Here is a 22,272-nt window from a genome sequence, read left to right on the forward strand (position 1 = left end):
ACAGATAACCGGAATAGAGTTCTTGGAAATAATGGAGCTTCCTGGCCCTAAGGCCCACATTAGTGTGGTTTATGGTTTGAATTCCCAGAGTCGGAAATGTTTCTGAGTAATAGATGTTATTGCATGTGGCAGACTTGCTTGGTCTTTTTAAGCACATGGGCTGGACAAAAAATGATATAAGGACTGACTCTGGCTGGGCTGGTAGGGACTGCTGGTTCCACTTGAGCGGCCCTGGACTCAGTATTCAATTGTAGGAGGTTCTCCACTGGCCAAGAGGAGAGAGCATGGAGATGCACGCTCTGTTAGAAGCCCATGTCTCATCTTCTGGTTGCCTAGACACTATGGTGACTTTGGTGGGAAAGGGGTAGGGCACTGAGTCGTGCTCACTTGACAGTGATTTTATTACCTAGGAGGCTACTAAACAGGGAAACGGGATGTAGGCATAAAAGGAGGGCTGGCATTTTCTGCCTCCCCTGGATCTCTAGCAGAGCCACCTGATCAGAGCCTGTGATTCCAGCCAACTGTCCTAACCCAAGCCTCCTGTCACTGGATTAGGGGTGTCAGTCTTCAGTCCGTGGATCCTCCAGGATTTGGGCACAATTTTGTGAGTGTGAGGGATCTTCTGGAAAGAGAGTTGATGAGATTACCAAAAAGTTCCAGGACCCAAATGTTAAGCCCCTATTATGTTGATTTAAAGGGATTTTATACACCACAGTGGGCCAGAATGGGCCAGCTGGAGAATAGTTTGTAGAATGGTAGGAATGATCCAAAGGTGAATTCTGATAATTTGGGGGCGGGGGGCAGGGGGAGAGCAGGAGAGAGAGAGAGGAGTTGTTCAGGAACAAACGAAGTGGGTGAGAGAGGCTGGCATCCAGTGCACAGGTGGGCTTGGCCTCCATAAATGATGCACTGTAATGGGAGGAGTAAAGCTGTGGTGCAGACGCGGGCAGGGGTTGGTCATGTGCTAGGACAGGAGAGAAGGAGGAACACTCGGTCTTCTGCTCTCTTTGTACCCTAGAGGCCTGACTGTTAACTGATGACCAACTATTTTATTAAGGCATCAATTCCTCTCTTGAGCAGAGGGAGAGGATCACCACGCTCTCTTTAACTTTTGAGTTGCTGTTAAATCCACAAAGAAAAGGGCGGGCTCTGCCCCTCAAGTATACTCTATGGCAAGGCTGCCGGTCAGCCAGCTGTGTGTTACCCACTTGCGACCATGTGAACAGTTTACGAGAGAACCTGTACTCTCACCACATGGGGATGTCAGCGGCCACACTCAGCATGCTTTGATCCAGCTGACTTTTTTGTTACGAGTCTTCCTCAATGAAGGAAGCAGTGTGTTCCTTTAAGTCCTGGTACAAGCGCTTTATCTCATCTCTACCCAGCGTGACCCTCATGCTGAGCGGCACTGGTCTAGTCCTCAAAGCGGCCCACCTTTCCTCAGTTCTACCAGCCAAGAGCCCTGCATCATGAGAAGAAAAGCTAGCAGATGTGAGATGTGGTATTTAGTACGTAGACCTTCCCATTAGACTTGTATACACAGATCATAAGAGTTGGTGCAGGTGAACTCCTTTTGTTCACTTGTTAGAGGGCTGAGATGGGGGTCATGTGTGAGAGAGGCACTATGATTGTGGGCCAGGAGGAGAGGGGTGAAGAGTGGCTCAGAGGTCATGGCAGCTGGTTGGGAAAATCTTACATTATTTAAGATGAAATTTTTAATAAAACCAAACCATCAATCAGTGTCATAGCTCCCCTATAAATGCACTTGCGTGATTAACAGTAACTAGGATAAACATCCCTATTCCAGTTGTTAGGACAGCCAACATGTCCACATTTTCTATCGTGTCATAAAAGCCTGGGGCTCTGCAGTGGCTTCCTCTGGGCCTGCGTTTGATCGCAAGTTCATGGGACCTGACACTTCAAAGTACTTTCTGCTCTGTTTTTTTGATCCAGCACTAAGTGTACCCAACTGTAAGCATGGTGGGCCCCTTTTTATATAATTTAGATGTGAATTTTTATTTCCAAAACATGTTCTGACTTTTTGAAAAGACATGGTTGATTTACTGGCAGAGTCATTGACCTTGCAACCAGAAGCCTCTGTGCACGCGCTCCCCACCACCCCCTCCAATCAAGGACTTCCTGGTGGTGTCAGGAGACAACAGGTGCTAATTTAGCACGTACTATATTGAGCCCAGAAGAGGACATACGTAAAATGTATGCCACATATATACGGATTTGTAAGTCACAATTATAGGGATGTGTTGTACCTTCAGAATTGTTGCAAAATATGAGGACCTGAAGAAACAAGAACCGGGCAGAGCTGAATGACCGGTAGGGTGCAAGTTGATGGATGAAAGAGAAATTGCAATGTGTCAAGCACTAACTGGGTTCAAGGCTCTGGGCTAGATAGTGGGGTCAGTGGAGGAGGAGAGAGAATAATCAGTGGGGTAGACCCACAGACAAAGACCCCAGATTCAGTGGTCAAGACATGAGAGAGATGCAGAGTCAACAGGATGGGGATGGAAGCCAGGAGGATCTGAAAAGGTTCCCTCAAGGAGAGGGCATTAGATCTGACCTTGAAGGAGGAAGTAGATTTAGCAGATAAAGTTCGAGTGGGGAGGCTAGGCTTACAGAGGCATCCAGAGGTGTGGAAGAACGTGATGGTGGTTTTGAGGGATGGAAAGGAGTCCTCTTAGCCTGGAGGGGGAAAAGGGAGGGGAAGAGAGCAAGAGCTGGGGGGGAGGAGGAGCCCGTTGGCAATTTGGGGCTTCTCTTGAGGATAGTGGGAGCCCTCGAGCATCCTCGTCATCCTTCACTGCCCTTTTCCTCTGTAACACCTACTTCCTACGTGGCTTCCCTACAGAGCCCCCATCCCCACAACGCAGACTGAGTTTCTTTGCCACAACTCTGTGCCGTAGACTGTGTGTATTGCTGTGCCTTTCTCCCTGTAAGTCATTGCCCCCTGTCTGTGTCCTTGTGAGACTGAGAGCTCTGGGAGGACAGGGACTTGTCTCGGGCATCCTGCCACAGGGCACAGCTTTTGTAATTCTTGTTGGACAGGCAAGGGGAGGGAAGGATTACTGGTTTGTTTCAAGGGCACAGAAATGAGATCGTGTCAGATGGCTGGTCACAGTGCTCTTCAAGTGGGAGAAGAGGAGGAAGAGGGGTGATTAGGGACCCTATGCAAGGAAGGGGAGGGCCTTACTCTTCCATCAGCTTCTGAGGGTTTGGGATTGTGACCCTGGTGCCAGGGCAGGGTTGCCAGATGTCTTCCTCTGTCCTGCAGATATTCTGCTTGGTCTGGTACTGCTCAGGGCCATGGTTCTGCATTGTGTGTGTACGTGCGTGCACCCTCTTTCTCACATGCAGGTACACACACTCCCCTGTGTCCCTTTCCACCAGTGGACAGTATTGTTGCCTCCTCTTGGCTCTCCTGCCCCACTTGGTTGCCATGGGTGGTGCGGGGCCTCGGATGTGTCCCCATATGGTCTGTGTGGCGTTTCATTCATTGGTGCTCATAAACGTCTGCCCCCTGCCTGCTCTGTCCAGGGGTATTTTAGTGACGCCTGGAACACGTTTGACTCCCTCATCGTAATCGGCAGCATTATAGATGTGGCTCTCAGCGAAGCTGACGTGAGTACGCACCCGCCTGTGGCCGCCCGCCTCTTGTGCTCTCTCTGTCTGTGCACATTCCCCTTCTGCCCCACACTGGCATCACCTGGACAAGTCACAGATCCCAATTTCACTTGATCTAAACCGGAATTGTCTAATGAGAGCTGTGGAAAAGAGGCCATTGAGATAGAGCCTTATCCTGGGCCTTTTTGGACACCAATAACCTTTTGGAGGGCTGACTATGCTGCAGCATTACGCAGGTCACTGGTAGGCAGGGCATGATAGGTGTCTGTAATTGTTTTTATTTGCTATGTCGGAAGCAATCCCCAAAGTGACATGTCTATAATACGTTTGGTTTAGGGTGACTTTTCAAGTAGCCGGGTGGCATAATGCTAGAATGTTCGCCTTTTATAACACTGTCATTTTCTTCTTTTTTCCTATTGTGCCTCCTCTCCTCTGTGGCTTCTGAATGCTTGCCCTAACAGCACTATTTCACTGATGCATGGAACACTTTTGATGCCTTGATTGTTGTTGGTAGCGTCGTTGATATTGCTATAACTGAAGTGAATGTAAGTAGCAAACTTTGTGTCCTGTAATGTGATTGTTTTCATTAACTCTGACATGGAGGAGACTAGAAACCCCACCCCTGGATCTCTGGGCATCTTAGAAATCCATGCACATACTTGTTTAGAAAGACTAAGAACATTCTATAGTCTCCCCTCCCTCACCCCAGCCCCCTCCCCTGAAAGAGAGTGGGGAAGTAAATGTAGAATTGCCATTTTGAAACGAAAACATTATTTTAAAAGAAGACCTTGTGAAAATGTTAAGGGCTAGGAGTTAATTATGTGAGTATGTGAACATTATCGCTCGCTAGCTTTGTGACTTTGGCAGTCATCTGATTGCTTTCTGCCTTGGTTTTTCCAGTTGTAAAACGGGGTTCATAACATGTGCCCTGGTACCCACAGTGGTTATGTGAAGGCACGGGAGGGAAAACCCACAGCCCTGCCCTGAGCACGTGGACATGCCACTGGTGTCCTCAGTTATACCCTGTGTCTGCTAGGTCTGACTGGTGACACTGGGGAACAGTCCATCCTAGCTCCCCAGACAGTGATGCAGGTTGAAGGCTGCCCTGGACCAGGGGCAGGAGGGCCCAGTGCGTATCAGGGGATATGTCAGGATTCCTTTGCTGCACTCAGTTGAATCCTTTGACGAAGGAACGAGTGTAGTAGCAGCATGGTAGGTGGAGCCAGCCCCCTTCAAGAAGCATCCTGAGAGCCCTCTTTCAAAATTAAGAGGCTCGAGAAAGGGAAGCACTGCCTCCCGCCAGCTCCTCTCGGATCTGACCCATGCCTAGGCCAGAGGGCCTGAGGCAGGCAGAAATGGCCCTGCCCACTTGGTCTGTCCCCAGCTCATCAGCAAGTCTTAGTGGGTGTCCATTGTGTGTGCCCAGGTTGTGCAGAGCCCTTCGTGGGGCTGAGCGGAGCATGGGGCGGGACTGTGTGCAGTGTTGGCTTTCTGTTCCATGTTGCCAGCCCGGCCCTCCTCCCTCAACGCCTGGCTGGGAAGGGGCCATCACGCTCTGCCTGGCTGACATCTATGTAATTATATGGTCCATCCTGGTGCCTAGACTGCCTGCATCAAATAAGAATGATGAAATCTCTTTATGCCACTGGTTTTGGGTCGAGGCTGATTCTGGAGTGTAGAATAGTGGGACAGCTGCCAGCCTGGCAGCCCCGAGACCTGGCAGGGGCTAGTTTAGTCCTAGTTTAAAACTGGCTTGTTGGCCCCAGGCCTCAGTTCCCTTGTGGATCAACTGGGGTAAATATCTACCCTCCTTGCTTCTTAGATACATTGTGATGATAAAATGATATGAATATTTGTGAAAATACTTGCTAAAAACCCAAAGTGTTAGGGAGATACTATGGTATTATTTTAAATGTAGATTTTCCATGTAATAATAATGAAATGGACTATAAGACATTACCATGTCCATGAGGGTGTGATTTAAGCCTTGTGACACCCAAATTCATGCTATGACAAGGTATTAAAATGGTATTTTACTAGACCTAGGTACATATGTCCCCCAGCCTCCATCAGCCCAGACTTAGTAAATTCCACTTTATGTGAGATATTCTGTAAGTCAGCTATAAAATTGCCGTTCATAATGTGTGAATTATGCTTGGTTATAAAATAATCTGATGCTAATGGGAGAACAGCAGGACCCTCACTGGGCTGCTTTGGGCTCTCTCCTGAGTTTATGACCAGACTCTGCCTGCTTAATTATCTCACAGTGTCAAGTGCTTACAACCTAAATCCAAGAATACTTAGAGGAAAATTTTGGAACCACCCTTACGTCAGTCAGAGACAATCTAGAATGGAAGTGAAATTATAGTGACTACCATTTCACCAGGTCTCCCTGGAGCGCTCAGTGCTTACAGTGTTGTGCAGGTGGTGGGTGTAAATGCTTCGTTTCTGGGTACCAGAATGTGGCCAAGGTTTGTTCACCAGGTGAACAGCCCAGCTCTCTAACATCTGACCCACCTGTTGGCCGGTGTGCTCGGTGACGGCACACGCCTGGCTTCCTGGTTGCCTTGCCGTGTGCTGGGGCAGGAGCCCATGGCAGCTGTCCCCTCTGGCCCAGCATGCTCATCAGTGTCCCAGACATGTCCGTCCTCGCCTTTCATCAGTTAGGAAAGCCATGAGTCTGTAAAAGCCCACACTAAATTTTTTAGTTAGCATTTGACATTGGGTGTCTGTACAAAACAGGCTTTCATTGGCCGATTTTGGCATTCAGTCAGACTTTCAAAATCACTCCGTAAACATTCTCTTACTGGTTTTCAGTAAGTGACCTTTCCCCTGGTCAGATGTAGCCCGAGACCACACCGTCCTCAGCCGGTGGCGATGCCAGTTCTCCGCCCTGGGCCGGTAGGATACCACCTTAGGAGAGCTCAGCATTTCTGTGCTGGGCCTCATTGCAGAGGGAATGCCTAAGGCCACCTTTTCCTTTATTCAGTCTTTCGACACGTGCTTATTGGGGATCTACAATTCGTAGGCCATGGGCACAAAGATAAAAGAGACTGGGTGTCCTTAACCTCTGATGGTGTAACTATCCAAGTGGAACTGTTGATTCCTACGCCCCCTCTCCACACACGCTGGGTCCCCAGGGGGAGTGGCGCACATCATCTCCCTTGGTGGCCTTGTCCCCAAGCTCCTGGGTCAGCTGAGCATGAACACTGTTGGTCCACTGTTGGCTGCTTTAGCTGCCATAAGTCATCATTTTTTGCAATATTTAACTTGCTGTGCTCTCTTCCCCAACCTCTGTTGATCTTTCTTTTCTGTTGCCTAATTGATTTTCATGTTGGTTTTGTTTTTAGAAAATTGTAGCGGCAAGTATATATAAACATATATACGGTGAAGTCGTTGCTAAAGCAAAAGCACTTTAAAGACTTTGTGCTCATTTTGCTTCCCCACCTTTGGTTTTCACTGAGTTTCACAGGACATGCTCTTGGTCATGGTCATCTAAATTGTTTCCCATCCCATATTTCATTGTCTCCAGCCTGGGGACTGAGCTGGGGCCTGAGCTGGGGCCATCTTGGTCAGTTACACTTGGCTCTGTGACATGCCAACACAGTCTTCAAGAATGAATGATCTGGCCTGGAAATGAGGAATCGAGCTTGCATTTGTATTCTTTGCGAAAACATTTTGGATGGCCCTTTCCGTTGTCCTGCCTGCACGCTCACCTGGCCCTCTCTATCCTGCTGCCCTCTCCCACGGTCCCCACCCTGCTTGATCCTGGTTTGATAGCTCTCATGGACTTGTGTTCATCACATTTGGTCATAACATTCCCCAAGCTGCTAAAATGTCAGATGAGGACTGGCAGGCTCACTTTTGCTCCCTCTTTGATGCCAGTATGTTCCTTGAATGGTGAAATGACCTAGCATCTTATTCTCCATAACCTGGGAATGGCTGTCTCTGACATTTAGTCTTTACCCATTATCATCATTGCTGGGAAAGCAAAATGTGGGTTTAAAAGCCATGTCTGCCTTGTTATTACTTACTGAAGAGCATTTAAAAAGTCAGTAGGATGTCACTCCCAGGGATTGTCCCTGACTTCTCAGGTACCCAGTTTGGACCAGGTGGCCAACAGTTGCACTCAACTTCTTGTTCTGAACCTGTGGGCAGGTTGTTCAGCCCTCTGTTCTGTATGCTGACCCTTTTCTAGGGACCGGGTCGCTGGTTTCTGGACACAGACTCAGCAATCCCAAATACAGAAGCCTTCCCTCCCAGAGTTGTTACATGCCAGGTCAGAAGTAGTCAGAGGGAGCCTCCCCCAAAACACTGGGCTCTCTGGGATGCCTCAGGTTACCTGGTTCTGGGATGCTGGTTTGCTTCCTGCCTGAATTCTCTCAGCTTTTCCAGGAAAAGGTGCAAATTAATGCGGAAAGAGCAGGCTGATCCATTTGATTGCATGTGGGAACTCAGGGCTTGTTTGCCTCCTGCAGTTGCAGGGGGCTGGCCCCAAGCCTGTATCTCAAGAGCCTGCTTGGGAGCCTGTGAGAACGGGCTGGAAGGAACCTCAGGAGAGCCCCAGGGATCGAAGGAGCTTTCCGGATCCTGGCATAGAGTTTGGCCTCCTGAGGCTGAGTGGCCATCTCCATGTAGGGGTCCCAGATGAAGTATGTGGCATCTCAGGGGTGCAAGGAGCTACTGAGGTCATCTGGTCCAAACCCTGAGGTGACACTGGGATTCCCTCTTTAAAAACTGATCACGCAGCCTCTAGCAGCTGTCTTTGGAAAGCTACCTAAGGGGGTGTCCTTCCTCACTCTCATGTCCTCTAAGGGGTGTCCTGTGGCTGATGCCAGGAGTCCAGCAGAGCATCAGCTCACTCATGTGCCATTTCCACCCTTTACCAGCTCCCTTTGTTTCCAAGCTGCCTCCATCCTTTGAGAGGAAGATGTGGATGGAGTCTAATCTCTTTGCATTCATCAGAGGACTGAACCCTCATCAATTCCAAAAGAACCCACTGCTCAGCTCTAATGGTTCCACTCTCTGGCCACTCCAGACCTAAAGGGAATTAGCTGGTGTGGGTGACCAGGTGAAGACATGGCCTACCTCTACCCTGGCGTAAGACTGCAGTTCTCAGCTCGGGCAGCATGTAAAAATCACCTGGGAGCTTCTAAAACCCCCAAAGTTCAGACACACCCCAGAGCAATTAAATAAGCATCTTTGGGGTGGCACCTAGGCATCAGATGGTGTTAATGATCCCCAGGCAGTTCCAGTGTGCAGCCCAGAGTGAGAGCTGGCCTGCTTTTTCATCAGGCTGGCATTTGTAGTTTGGGCAAAGCCATCCTCAGAGTTCCTCCAATTTGTAAGATATTTTGGCAACTTGCACTGTCCCCCAGTGCTACCAGTGACATCCTCCCCTGCAGCGGTCCTCACTGCCCAGTGTGGCATGTGGGGAAAGGGGAAGTGTCACAGGCTGCACAGGGGTGCGCGCAGCTTGGTGTGCCATTTGCTCTTTCCTGCCTTTCTTGCATGTTGTGCTGCCTTGTGCCGTCACAAATGCTGTCTCCTCTTTATCTTTGTTTTTTTTTTAAACAAAAGAATATCCAGGGTTTCAAGTTCATAGCCCAAGATTTGTCATACTTCAAAGATATCAGTTGAGAAAGAGATGTGCACTTCAAAAGTCAGTCTGGCCACGTCGCAAGGAAGGAGGTGGTGCAAGGTCTGTCAGATTTGGAGCAGGATAGGGAGTGGCAGGCAAAAGAGGCCCGGGCCAGACGGTGGCCAGAAAGAGTGTCTCCCCGACCAACAGACCTCCTTATTCTCTTAAAGGTCCAACACACAAGTTATGGACATTTCAAAAGTATACTGGAGAGTGCTCTGTCTTATGCACACTCTGGTCCCCTTGAGCATCGGCACAAAGATGCGTGCGTGCACACACGCGCGCGCGCACACACACACACACACACACACACACACCCTCACCCGCCAGCTGCATGGGCGAGACTGAATCCTCCCTGCACACAGCTTTTGGGATGATGGTGTGGGAAATAGTGAGAACTTTGGAAAACGAATTCCTTCTTTTGTTAAGGTCTTGAGTTAAAAACCATCATCTGTCCCTTTAAGGAGATGTTATTTGTTTTGAGGTGAGATAATAGAAGAAGAAAATAAAAATAGTGACCCTGGGCTGGACAAACCCGTTGAGAGTTCACATTCTGAGCATCCCAGGTGAAGCAGGGACTTCTTTTTAACCTTATCAAAACCTGTTAGTCCTGGGTTCGTACTCTCATTGCTAAATTTCGCTTGTGATATGATGTGCCCAACCTCCTTATTTTCTATGAATTTTATAGAATTTTGTGTTTGATGTCAGGAGGCAGCTGTTGATGAGAGTGAGATCTGAGAATGGAGCCCTTACTTTCCCTGTATCCCCAGGGAAGAGAACCCATCAGATTAGCGTGCACATCCCTGCATGCACACAGACCCCTCGCTGTACAGACACACCATGCAGAAAGGCCCCCTAGGGGCTCCAGGCTGCACCCAGACATTCTGGGCCCCCCACTAGAAGAGCTCCTTCCTCGTTGGTTACCAGGTAAACCAGCTGCTTCAGTGGGGGTGACCCTACTGAAGGGAAGAGAAAGGCCATCATCTCCCAACTCCTGTTCAGCCCTTACTGTGTAGTTTAAAGATGCCTCCTGATGTTTGTTAGAGTTTACTTACAACCTCTTAGCATTCTCTTAAACACTTATTGGACATCTAATAAGTGCCAGATACCATGCTGGGCACTGAGCAGAGTGAGGCAAGGTCCCTGCCCTCTGGGGGCTCACAGCCTGAGGGGGTGACAGGTGCACATAGGGCGATGAGTGCTGTGATTCTGCACCCTGGGGCTCTAGCGACAGGAACCCAGCCAGACTGCAGAGGAGGCAGAACTGCTGGAGCTCAGGGTGAGCTGGTTCTGAGCTGTTTCTTCCCGAGATACGTGCAGAGCCGAGTGTTCTCTTCTCTGACAGCAGTCTGAGCTGTAGGTTGGGCCGTGAAGGCTTCTGCAGGGAAACCAGCCTCTTCTCCTACTTGCACTGACTCAGTCTGTCCAGCTCCTCAGCAGCCCTGTCTGAGAGGGCGTCATCAGACACATCCTGCCCAGGCATGCGACCCCAGAACAGACTGTGGTCCAGGAGGTCTGTGGGCTGCAGCAGGTGCCCCGATTCTGCCTCATATGATAGAGTCCTTCTGTTCCTCAGAGTTAGGAGTGGCCTGCTGCTGAGACCCACAGTCCTGCCTAAGCAATCTCCCCATGAGAAGCAGAGTCCCTCTCTGCATTTCTGTTTTTAGGGACACTGAGGTCTTGCAGCATTACCTTTTATTGGATGTCTATCAGCCTTGGAGCAGCATGTCCTGGGCTGTGCATTAGAAAGTAACATGTCGGCGCCTGTGTCAATGGCTCCCCAACCTCAAGTCCAGTTCCAAGCAGTGCCCCTGGCTTTTTCTCAGGGAGGGAGCAGGCGTGTGGTCCTAGGACATTAACCACAAATTTTTCGAAAGGGGGAGGGTATGTCCTCCTGAACCACTGCTTTATTCCCAGTTCATTAATGCATTTTCAATCTTTGATTTCTTAAAGCCAACTGAAAGTGAAAATGTCCCTGTCCCAACTGCTACTCCAGGGGTAAGATCAGTGACTAGTCCCCAGGGGCTGGGCCTTTTCCTTGAGTTTATTTGACCATGTTGAGTTTTCCACTAGTTTTTCTGTATTCTCCATGATTGTCCTTCCAGAACGGTGTCTGCAGTGGTTTGCATTCGTCATTAGTGTCCAGTTCTCTTGACCAGCCCAGCGTTCTCCTCTTAACACACCAGACCACGTGGACATGCATGTGCTGTGTGGACGCAGTTTTCCAAGCCCTGTGTTGTTAGCATGTAACTTTTCCTTTCATATCATGCTTTTTAAGGTGAAAAGGCCCTAGAAACACATCTTCAATTCTTACCTCTGTCACCTTTGTTTGCATCTGTTGCTGTTTTTCTGAAAGTGTTGCATGTTCTACTTTCCATTGGGTTTGACCTCTCCATGATAACCCTTCAGAACTCTGAAGAGAGCAATAGAATCTCCATCACCTTTTTCCGTCTTTTCCGAGTGATGCGATTGGTGAAGCTTCTCAGCAGGGGGGAAGGCATCCGGACATTGCTGTGGACTTTTATTAAGTCCTTTCAGGTAAGAGCCATGCCAAGGGCTTCTCTATTTGTCTTTGAAGATCGTATGTAAGTCAGTGATTGTCCCTTGTCGTGGAGGATCCAGACTCCCTTCTGCGTGACTACTGTGACCACCTAAGTCACGTGAGAACATGAAAATATGGAATGCTGGAGAGACCCGGAACCAGCATTACTTGGGTAAATCAGATAGGATTACTTGCTTACAGGAAACAAAAAAGAAAGCAGTAAGGACCAGCAGCTGAGAGATCTGCAACATTTCCAACACTGATAGAGATGAGGAGCCTCCAAGCTCCTCAGTCCTCCCCCGGATCCCCAGTGGTGAATGGTGATGTTTGAGAGTGAGGGTCCCAGCAGATCCCTGGAAGCCTAACAGCCTCTTGCTAGGATGGCTTATCTTCGTAAGGCTGCAACAGTCCTGTCTGTCAACTAATCTAGATACGAATCAGAGACCACTTCGCCTAAGCCAGCACACCATCACCATCTCCAGGTTATCCATTGCCTGAAAGGATTACAGAGTTGAGGACATTTAGGCATAAGCCAAATCTCATTTGTCATCTATGATTCTCCAGGCTGGTGCAGCCTGTTTCTCATCTATTCTTGAACAGAATCTGGCTTCTCCTGTACCTTCCAGGACCCTACCCAGATAGTCTAGTCTTCTGCACTAAATCCATTGGGTTATAGAAGGGTACAGATTCTTGTTAAAAGGTGCACCCACATAGGGAATTTGTAGATACGCACAAACATCAGAAAGTGAATCATGAATCTTTGTTTCTTTATTATTTGACTATTTTTAATTCAAAAGTCATAAATATTCCCATTAACAAATGAAGCTATCCACAGATGTATAAAGAAAAAGTTCACACTGCCGCCCTCCGTCTCTGAGGGAACCAGTGTCAGCATCCCAGGAAGCATTTTTCTGCGGTGGGAAGGATTTTAACACATAAAGAGGAGAAGGGATCGCATCTGGGGAAGGAGGTAGATCCAAAAACTCAATGAAGGAAAATCACAAGTCCTATTGGGGAAAATGAGGTTGTAGGAGGAACGGGAATGCAGCTGTGAGAGAAGCCGGGCGAAGCGGGGGGACTCAGACAGGTGAGCTATGGTCTTGGTAAGAAATGAAATCCTAGACAGTTGTTATTAATATAAAATACCAAAGTTTCTGATTGAACTGCTATAAAAATAGAATGAATTCGTGCAATAATGTCATTCTTGCTCACTTTTAAAGAAATTATTAAACTTTTTTTTTTTTTAAGATTTGCTCACTATAGATAAATTCATGTCACAGAGTAGTGGTTCATGAAAACTGAGAAACAGTACCAACAAAATCCCTAAATATTTGGTAATCTAGGAAGAAAATGTATATAGGTATGGTGAGGAAAGCCTGAAACGAACCCTGTGGGACTCTGTTAACGAGTCCAGCTGTCAGGATGGTGCTACTGCACCAGACCAGGCTGGTAGTCACAGATCCAGAGCTGGTACACGTCGGAAAGTTTTTTAGCCACTGGCTTTCTGATGACCTTTCTTGGATAGGAGAGAAAGTGGATGCTTTAAGCATATGTGCTTGGCATTAGTTTAACAGTCTGGGCACTCCGTGGAGGTGTGCCATACACATGGACATCTCTGTCACGTGTGATGAGGTAGAAAAGCAGTTGAGAAACATTGGTTAAAGGACCAGGAGTCTAACCCGATCCATCTACTTGTATTTAACATTCCTAAGGAGAGCCCAGGCTTGGCAACCACCCAGCTAGCTTGTTTTCTTCCCTAGCTCAACCCCCAACTCTGTGGTCCTTTCAGAAAGTGTGCATTTTAAGAAAGGTGTCTTGCTTTCTACAGCAACAGCCAGAAAGTGGTTCTTCCCCTCTGACCCAGTAATTCCACTCCTAAGACTTCACCCTAAGGAAATACTTCAGCAGACACAAGGTGATTTTGCATAAAGGCGTTCCTTTGCAACATGATCTACAATAGCCCCTCGCCCCCACCCCAAACATGCCCACAAAAGAAAGTGGAAGCAATCTAAACGTCCATGTTCTGGAATGGTTTGATCAATTGTGATAATTTCAACAGAGATCCAGTGATGAATTTAAACATTATTATGAGAGTGATGTGTCTGCCTTGACACTATTTAGGGTTAGGATACACCGTTAATGACTGTGGAAAGCACATCCTGCCTGCAGCTTCATAACACTAGGTGTGCATGTGGCTGGTATACTCAGGACTGAGGTCATGGTGCTGGGCTGGGGTTTAAAAAGTCCTTCCTCACTGTTGATGTCCTTTCAATATAACACGGAAAAGAAAAGCATGTGGCCCCACGTGGGTCTTCAGTCTGTGCCTGAGCAGTCACAGGGGCAAGAGGCCTGCACTGAGCCACGTGCTTCCTCTGTTCCAGGCGCTCCCATATGTCGCCCTTCTCATAGCCATGTTGTTCTTCATCTATGCAGTTATCGGCATGCAGGTAAGCTCCAGCCACCTTTTCCCAGGGTCCCCTCTGCTGGGTAGCCCCAAATCTGTGGCAAGATGTACCTTGGCCAGGTGGAATGGAAAGACAAGGTCATGATTTTTCAGCGAAATGCCTTGGCTGCTGAAGAGAGATGGAGATGAGAAAGCTGTGGCTCTGTAGGAGAGTTCCACAGGAAAGAGCCTGTGCCAGAGAGGGCCAGGCTGAGAAAAGCAAGGAGAGGTTGGAATATGCCACAGAAAGCTGGAGTTAGTGGTACCCCTCATCTCCAATCTGAGTCTTGGGAGAGTCAACTGATTGAGAAAACACATAGCTGATTTTAGGAATCAGGAAATGGTTCTTGTAACCAAGTGAGATTCTCACTTGAAACAAACTATTTCCAGATGCTGTGGTGAGGGCTGAACTGGAACTATTATCTTGCCTCAGTAGCACCCCTTAGGAAGAAGCATGAAACCAGACCTTTCTGTGACCCTGGCTGAGGGGCTGCAGGATACTACCCAGCTCCTCTTGGGGTGGGGAAAGGGAGTGGGCTTCATTAACAGCTAAGCCCTAACATTAAGTGGGTAAGTAGGGGGCAGAGCCTCCAGGAGGAAAGGGAGGTGGCAAGCAGCGTGTGGCGCTGGACCTCCTGGTTGGCCTCTCCGCCACATGCTCCGCTGGTTCAGATGCCGTCTTTCAGATAAGGGAGGGCTGTGAGTGACAGTGGTGGAGTATTCCAGCGCGGGGAAATGGTTGTGCTTATTTTCTTATTGTGAAGCCTAGAAGCACTTGCAAGTTACTAGGAATCTTCTCAGGAGTTATGAACAAAGAGTCAGCACACATGAGCCCCTGTAATTCAGCAGCATGTGCTGCTGTGTGCCCCGAAGGGTCTTGTGTGACACGATGTTCTCATACAAAACAAGAGTAGTCTCAGGGAACCGTAAACCACGTTGCACATACCACCATGGGTCCTCTGGAGAGGCTTGGCCAGGCGTAAGTCTTCTAAAATGTCAGTCTGCTTCTATAATCCCCACAAGTACAGTATTTACTGACTTCCTCTGGCCCTTAAGGTAAAGCCCACAAGCTCCCACCCACGGGCCCCCACGCTTGTCTGCAGCCTGACCTTTATCTCTCTGTGCACACTCAATCTTTTCATTTCCTGGCGCACCTGTGCATGGCGCCTCTGCTCCTCTGCAGGCGGTGCTCTCTCTGCCTGGAACACTCTTCACCCTCCTTGTCATCTGGTAGGCTTCTACTTACCCTTCAGTTCTGGACCTAAATGTCATTCTCCCAGAGGCCTTCCCTGGCCCAAGCCTCCAGCCTCAGATATGTGAGCCTGTTCTGTGCTTCCCTGGCTGGCTGGACCCTCCCAGCTCTTATCAGGAGGGGCAGCCTGTCTAGTCACCTTTGTGTCCTCCCCAGGGTAGGAACTCCTTGAGGTGAGAATGTGCCTGACTTCACGGTGTTCCCAGTGGTTAGCACAGTGCCCGGCACACGGTCGCGCCCAGCACATGTTTGTTGAATGAATGAAGTGCCAATCAAACTTGAATTAGTTCTAAATTCACATATGGGGTTGTCTTTGTATGACAAAATCTATTCTTTTTTTCCTAATAATTCTCTACTTAGATGTTTGGGAAAGTTGCCATGAGAGATAACAACCAGATCAACAGGAACAACAATTTCCAGACCTTTCCCCAGGCGGTGCTGCTGCTCTTCAGGTAACTGAGTCTGGCTCGTCCTGTCTCTAGCTCTGGGCTCCAGAGTGACAGAGGACACCTGTTGTTAAAGCAGTGTGGCCTTTCCCGGTTGATCCCAGTTGTGTTGGTTTGTATTCTTAAACAGAGACCCTAGCATTTCAGTCACAGAGGAATTTTGCTGGACTGTTGAAACTGCTGTGGTTGTTCACATTGTGACTGGCTTAAGATTTATCCATTTGGGAGTTAGTAGGTCTATGAAGACCACCTGGAGAGTTATAGGACATATGCTTATGCATGGGAGCATGTACTTAAACACAACCGGAAACATGGACATTTAACAGGAATGTAGAGGCCTTTTGCACAGCCAACGGAGAACATCCTAAGATGTGCAATTCAAATTTTGTGGGATTTACCCCAGTTAATTAACTTTGTAAACAAGGTACCTCAAAGTGAGAGAACTTTCTAGAAATCATACAAGTAATTTCTAATGACTCTAGTGACTAGATACCAAGTCATTCGCAAGTTAGGTAGTTTCCAGTTCTTTGCTTTCAACAAAATTGAACAGGAAACCAATGAAGTTGTCAGATGTGAGGTCATTAAAAAATGATTAATAATCATTAAAAATTATAATGTAAGTGTTTAAAGTAGAGAAGACACAAAAACAAACATCCATTTATAGAAAAGAATTGATGTACCTGTGTCAAGTGATTGTTATAAATCAAAGGGAGTTGTAGCAGGGCCTCCACTTACTGAGATAAGTTGCATTTGAAAATAAGCAAGGATTTCAGATTTTTACTAATTCAGACTGGCTTTTCCCCAAATTAGGTTTTGCTCTAATTAAAAATATTTTTTCTTGGAGCCGGCCTGGTGGTGTAGCGGTTAAGTTCTCTTGCTCCGCTTCGGCAGCCTGGGGTTCGCAGGTTCCAATCCCAGGCATGGACCTAGGGATTATATGTGTACTGCTCATCAAGCCATGCTGTGGCAGGTGTCCCACATATAAAGTAGAGGAAGAGGGGCACGGATGTTAGCCCAGGGCCAATCTTCCTCAGCAAAAAGAGGAGGATTGGCAACAGATGTTAGCTCAGTGCTAGTCTTCCTCACAAAAAAAAAAAAAAAAAGAAATATTTTTTCTTAAAATTCCTTAAAAGTCTAAGCCTCAAATCCCTCCTTCCCCTACTAAAGCCCTTTCCTTGCTTAATCTAAAAAAGGTGTGCGACAGGTGAGGCCTGGCAGGAAATTATGCTGGCCTGCCTCCCGGGAAAGCTCTGCGACCCAGAGTCGGATTACAACCCCGGGGAGGAATATACGTGTGGGAGCAACTTTGCCATTGTTTATTTCATCAGTTTTTACATGCTCTGCGCATTTCTGGTAAGTGATCAGAATAGCTCCTCCTCTCGATTGACAGATGTTTGTGTAGCAGTTGGGATGCAGACCAATGATGTTGCCCCGTCAAATCGCTATGGGGTATTTTATGTTGATGAGCACTGTACCCTCTACTTGGCAGTGGGAGGTTTTTGCTTAATTAGGCGAGTGTTACTACCGCCTTTGTTGTGAGCAGGGATTTAGTGCTTACTAATCAGCTTCGGGAAGTCACCACCCCAGTTTCTTAGGCTGCTTGATTCCTGTATAAAAATTTCAAAGCCACCACACGTAGCAGTGACTTAAGGCTGTGAGTTATTTGGTGACAATGAAGTTATAAAACTGCAGTGTACTTCAGAAGGCTAGATAATACATCCCCTCTCTTCCCCTGGGACTACACCAAGGCCATTTTGGAAAACTAGAAGCCTGCCTTTTTCTCAAACATGCTCTAGAAGGAATGTTTTTACAGCCTCTCTTGGAGAAATGGGTTTGAAAGTTTCATGACCCTTATAATTAGGAAGTACTTACTAGGATCTAACCCAATCCATCCCATTACAGCTGAAGCCCGCTCCTTCTGATTTGCTTTTTCAGATCATCAATCTGTTTGTGGCTGTCATCATGGATAATTTTGATTATCTGACCCGGGACTGGTCTATTCTGGGGCCTCACCATTTAGACGAATTCAAAAGAATATGGTCAGAATATGACCCTGAGGCAAAGTAGGTTGAAAAGGATTCCATCTGGTTTGTGTGGGCTGTTTCTGGAATGTTGGCTGTGGTTTTCATGGAGAGTGGGATGGACTCAAAGCTCAGGCCAACTGACCTGGACCTCATGTCGTACTTTGTCTCCAGGGGGAGGATCAAGCACCTTGATGTGGTCACTCTGCTCCGACGCATCCAGCCTCCCCTGGGGTTTGGGAAATTGTGCCCACACAGAGTAGCTTGTAAGGTAAGTGTCCTGGTTGTGTGTCTGACAGCCTCTCTTGCAGGGGCTCCCTGCTTCATTCAACAACACTTACTAAGTGACACTCTGTCAGGCGCTGGGGCTGCAGAGATGAATAATATGTGGTTCCTGTCCTTTAGGAGCTCTCAGATGTGTAACTCTTAGGACAGCCTGTCAGCCAACATAAGAATAGGAAGGGAATTATGTAATTTGTCATTGGGTGGATGGGGGGAAGGTGACGTTTGCATCAGGTCCAGAAGGAGAGAAGTAGGAGTTTGTCAGAGCAGGACAGTCATTGCAGAAAGGGAGCACAGAGAGTCCAGATGCAGAAGCAGGAGGATGGGGAGTCATTGATGTGGCTAGAACAGAAGAGAAAGTGGCAGAAGGGCACAGGCACAAGCTGAGTGTAGCTGTGAGAAGCCTTCTATGCCATGCTGAGTCCCGTGGAAGAAGCATGAGTAGACTTCCATTTTAGAAAGTTGACTCTTTGGCAATGAGAAGTAAAGTGGAGACGGGAGAGCCCCCAGGAGAGCTGCTGTAGTTGTCTAAGTGTGAAGTAACAAGGGCCAGAGTGAGGGCAGGAAAGTGGGGATAGAGAGGAGGGGATGGCATAGAGATCTACTTAGGAAGGTGAATGGAGGAAATTTGGTGACCTGGACATTTCATAGCTTTTGTGATGGTGGATGTGGTGATGTATGGATCACGTGGCCCCTCTGCTGCCAGAGCTCTGTGGTAACCACTGGGCATGGGCTTCTTTCCTGGTGAGACGTGCATCCGGCCTCTCAGGGATGGATCCAGATCTCCTACCCGGCTTCCATAGATTTCACATCAGACCATGCTCTCTGTGAGCCATACTTGAGATTTATTTTCCTTCCATAGAGCTCACAGTGACCCACGTTGTGTCAGTTGTTGCAACCTCAAAGGATTCCCCTTTTTAAAGGAGAAATGCAAGATTTGCCTGTTGAAACTCTACCCTATAGAAATCCAGCCAATCTGCCCAACAACTGGCCCCCTCCCCTCACAGATCCTGGGGGATTCTGTGGTCAGGGGTTTTACCTCTCCAGGGTCCTGGGCCAGCTCTAGACAGAACCCAAGGTAAGAGTGGAGTCTGCAATGTATTTCGGGCTTTCAAAGAACTCTTCTGAGCCAAGCTCCTCGTTTCCTGCCCTGCAAGTTCAGAAAGCCCCATTGGCAAATCCTTTGGGTCCTTGCTTCTCTTCAGCCTGGACTCTGGATGTGGGTACAGAGAATAAGCTGCAGAAATTGACTTTTTTCCCTAAATTTTCCAGTACCAGCCTCCTTTCTGCTATCTAAAAGCAGGATAGGTTCTAGCTCATTGCTGTCGTCTTGGGTTCGCATTTCCAGACCCTTTTATGTAAAGGATCTGAGTGTCCTTAAGGTATCAAGTGGTCCATTTTATGGACTCAGGAACTTGCCAGGAAAAGCAAATGAGTGTCCAGGCTATCCTGGCTGCCTCTGCTGGTTTTGGAAATGGGGATGATTGGCAATAGGACTAGGAATTTAGATAGGATGAGTCATGTGAACACAAGATTCCAATTCATTAATAGGGAGGAGAAAAAGTTTCTAAAATATTTTTCTTGGGACACCTTGTCAGCCAAAATTAAGAAATTTGAAACTATTAACAATGACAAGTACTACTTCTTTAGCACCCACCGTGTGCCAGGCACCAGGCTGAAATCTTCGTGTCTATGATCTCCTTTAATCCATGGGCAGCCCCTTTGGTGTGGGCATGTCATCTGCATTTACAGGTGAGGTAAATGGGGCCCAGAGAGGGTGTCACTAACCCAAGTCCTCTCCAACTCTCAGTGCTGGTGTTAGAGGGACCAGGAGAGAGAGAAGAGAAGCAGGAAGTGGGGATCCTAGTCTGAACGACCAAACACTCGGAGAAAGCACATGGACTTGTACAAAACACTACACAGTGGTCTCACCAGGGCAGGGTCCTTGAAGGACACTCCCTGTGTTAGGAATGATCATGGACCCTCTGGGTTGAGGACCTAAATCCCAAGCCCTGAGCCTGGCTTGTTGTATCTGGCACATCATTTTACCCTTACAACAGCCTTAAGGATGTGCCCAGGATGGAGAGCTGACCCCAAGACACAGAGAGAGCTGGTTAATGAGAAAGAGAGAAGAATGCGGGAACAGTGCGTTGATTCAACAATTAAGGGTAACAAAATAAAACACACCATCTGAGTGCCAGCATTTGCATTTCATGACTAAAGCTTTAATCTTTGTCATCTCAGAGCCCTGCAGATGGTAGGTGCTCCCCAAATGGCTGTTGTATTGAATTGAGGGAAAGAGATGAGGGATAAACAGAATAAACATTGGGAAGGGATACAGCTGTCATCAGTCATTCACATCCTATTAAGAAACTTTTCTTTCTGTTTACAGAGACTCGTTGCCATGAACATGCCTCTCAACAGTGATGGGACAGTCATGTTTAATGCAACCCTCTTTGCTTTGGTTCGAACGGCTCTTAAAATCAAGACTGAAGGTGAGCGTTCCCTGGAAGCAGCACAGGTGGTAGAAGAGGAAGGCGATGCCATCCCCACCTTGCATCCTCCCATCTGGGCCTTTTCTTGTCAAGGCGAGGCCGTGGGGGAGGAGATGATGAGTGTAATGAGAACGAGGGCCAGCTGGCTGTCCCTGCCTCCCTCATTCCTTCTTTCCTTCCTTAATGCTTCCCTTTGTCCCAGAAAGTTTTGAGGTGACTCATGCCACTGCTGACTGCAGAGCAGGAGGAACAGGTGGGAGATCAGGGCAGAGGCAGAACCATCACAGATGAGGTCATCCAGCTGTTCCTTACTGATGGCGTGACCTGCGGTGAGGGATTTTGCTGTTCTGAGCAGTAGTTTTTTCCTCTATTAAGAGGAAATAAATACACCTACGTCAGGGGAAGTCCTGAGGATGAGAGGAGGTGATGTCTGCGGGAGCCCATCTGTAGTGCTAGCACGTCATCGGCACTTGGGAAATACTATTAGCACCAGCATCTTCCCAGCTGAGAGCAAACCAGAGTGGTCTTCATGGCCACGCTCAGCCCTGGTAGGACAAGCCCTGGAGCGTGGCCATTGGAGTTGGCTCAGTGGCGACTGTAGAGGTGGGATGGAAAGCAGACTGCAGTGGGTCGAGGAGTGACCAAGAGGTGAGGAAGTGGAGACTGTGAGGGAGCCAACTCTTTGACGCACTTGGTGGAGGAGAGGAAAGAGGGGCCAGCAAGGGACATGTGAGGAGTCGATGGACAGCTGTTTTCTTGCAGCCCCAGAGTTCAGGGTGAATCTATCCAGCAAAGCCAGCCTCTTCAAGCTAACATGTACTCTGTGCAATGTGTTCATCTCTCCCTGGCCCCTGGCCAGCAGCAATGAGGGATGCAGAAGGCAGGATGGTTTTATATACTGACATGTTAGTTGAGGAGACAAACATTAGCTCATATAATAAAAGATCAAGATTATGTGGTACTGACGGGTATATGCAAGTAGAAATTGAAAAAGTCTTATTTGGGTGAAATTTAGTCTGGATCATCAAGGATGAAGGCAGGATTTGGAACAGCCAGCGAAGGAGTAGAAGGCATTCTAAGCTGGGAGCCGTGGGAAAGGAGTAGGTCTTGGCTGTGGGGGGGTAGGACAGGAGCAGATTGAGATGGGCCTTAAATTCCAGAATAAAACACGGTTGTCCCCACAGTAGAGTGACTGCCCATTGGAAGGCTTGATAACTATTTGCTGAATATAGGAAAGGTGCATGCCCCTAACTGGGGAGAGCCTGGGGGGAGGGGAAACCCATCCTGGGGCCATCTCTAATCCAGCTCAGGCTGGGAGGGAAGCAGCTGTAGTGAGAACGGTGAGGTTTTGCTGGGTGAAGAAGCAAGGCTTGTTTTCCCCTCTTGCTTTTCGAATTCAGGGAACCTGGAGCAAGCTAATGAAGAACTCCGAGCTGTGATAAAGAAAATCTGGAAGAAAACCAGCATGAAACTACTTGACCAAGTCGTCCCTCCAGCTGGTGGTCAGTGTCATC

The 22,272-nt window shown here is 48.1% G+C and overlaps 1 protein-coding gene across 6 annotated transcripts in view; it reads left to right on the forward strand.

Annotated features, from left to right (window-relative positions):
* CACNA1D (calcium voltage-gated channel subunit alpha1 D) overlaps positions 1 to 22,272 on the forward strand; it is a 310,124-nt gene that overhangs the window by 256,801 nt on the left and 31,051 nt on the right. For 4 of the 6 annotated variants that reach the window (XM_058561213.1, XM_058561252.1, XM_058561243.1 and 1 more), the window contains 11 exons: positions 3,550 to 3,633; positions 4,098 to 4,181; positions 11,231 to 11,275; positions 11,687 to 11,815; positions 14,201 to 14,266; positions 15,875 to 15,966; positions 17,154 to 17,313; positions 17,896 to 18,023; positions 18,156 to 18,252; positions 20,656 to 20,758; positions 22,159 to 22,260. In XM_058561213.1, the coding sequence (XP_058417196.1) occupies positions 3,550 to 3,633; positions 4,098 to 4,181; positions 11,231 to 11,275; positions 11,687 to 11,815; positions 14,201 to 14,266; positions 15,875 to 15,966; positions 17,154 to 17,313; positions 17,896 to 18,023; positions 18,156 to 18,252; positions 20,656 to 20,758; positions 22,159 to 22,260 (1,090 nt within the window). The remainder of the gene's footprint in view (positions 1 to 3,549; positions 3,634 to 4,097; positions 4,182 to 11,230; positions 11,276 to 11,686; positions 11,816 to 14,200; positions 14,267 to 15,874; positions 15,967 to 17,153; positions 17,314 to 17,895; positions 18,024 to 18,155; positions 18,253 to 20,655; positions 20,759 to 22,158; positions 22,261 to 22,272) is intronic. The other 2 variants (XM_058561224.1, XM_058561234.1) reach the window with 2 other exon arrangements.

The sequence above is a fragment of the Diceros bicornis genome, chromosome 2, assembly GCF_020826845.1.
Source record: "Diceros bicornis minor isolate mBicDic1 chromosome 2, mDicBic1.mat.cur, whole genome shotgun sequence".
NCBI classification, from domain to species: domain Eukaryota; kingdom Metazoa; phylum Chordata; class Mammalia; order Perissodactyla; family Rhinocerotidae; genus Diceros; species Diceros bicornis.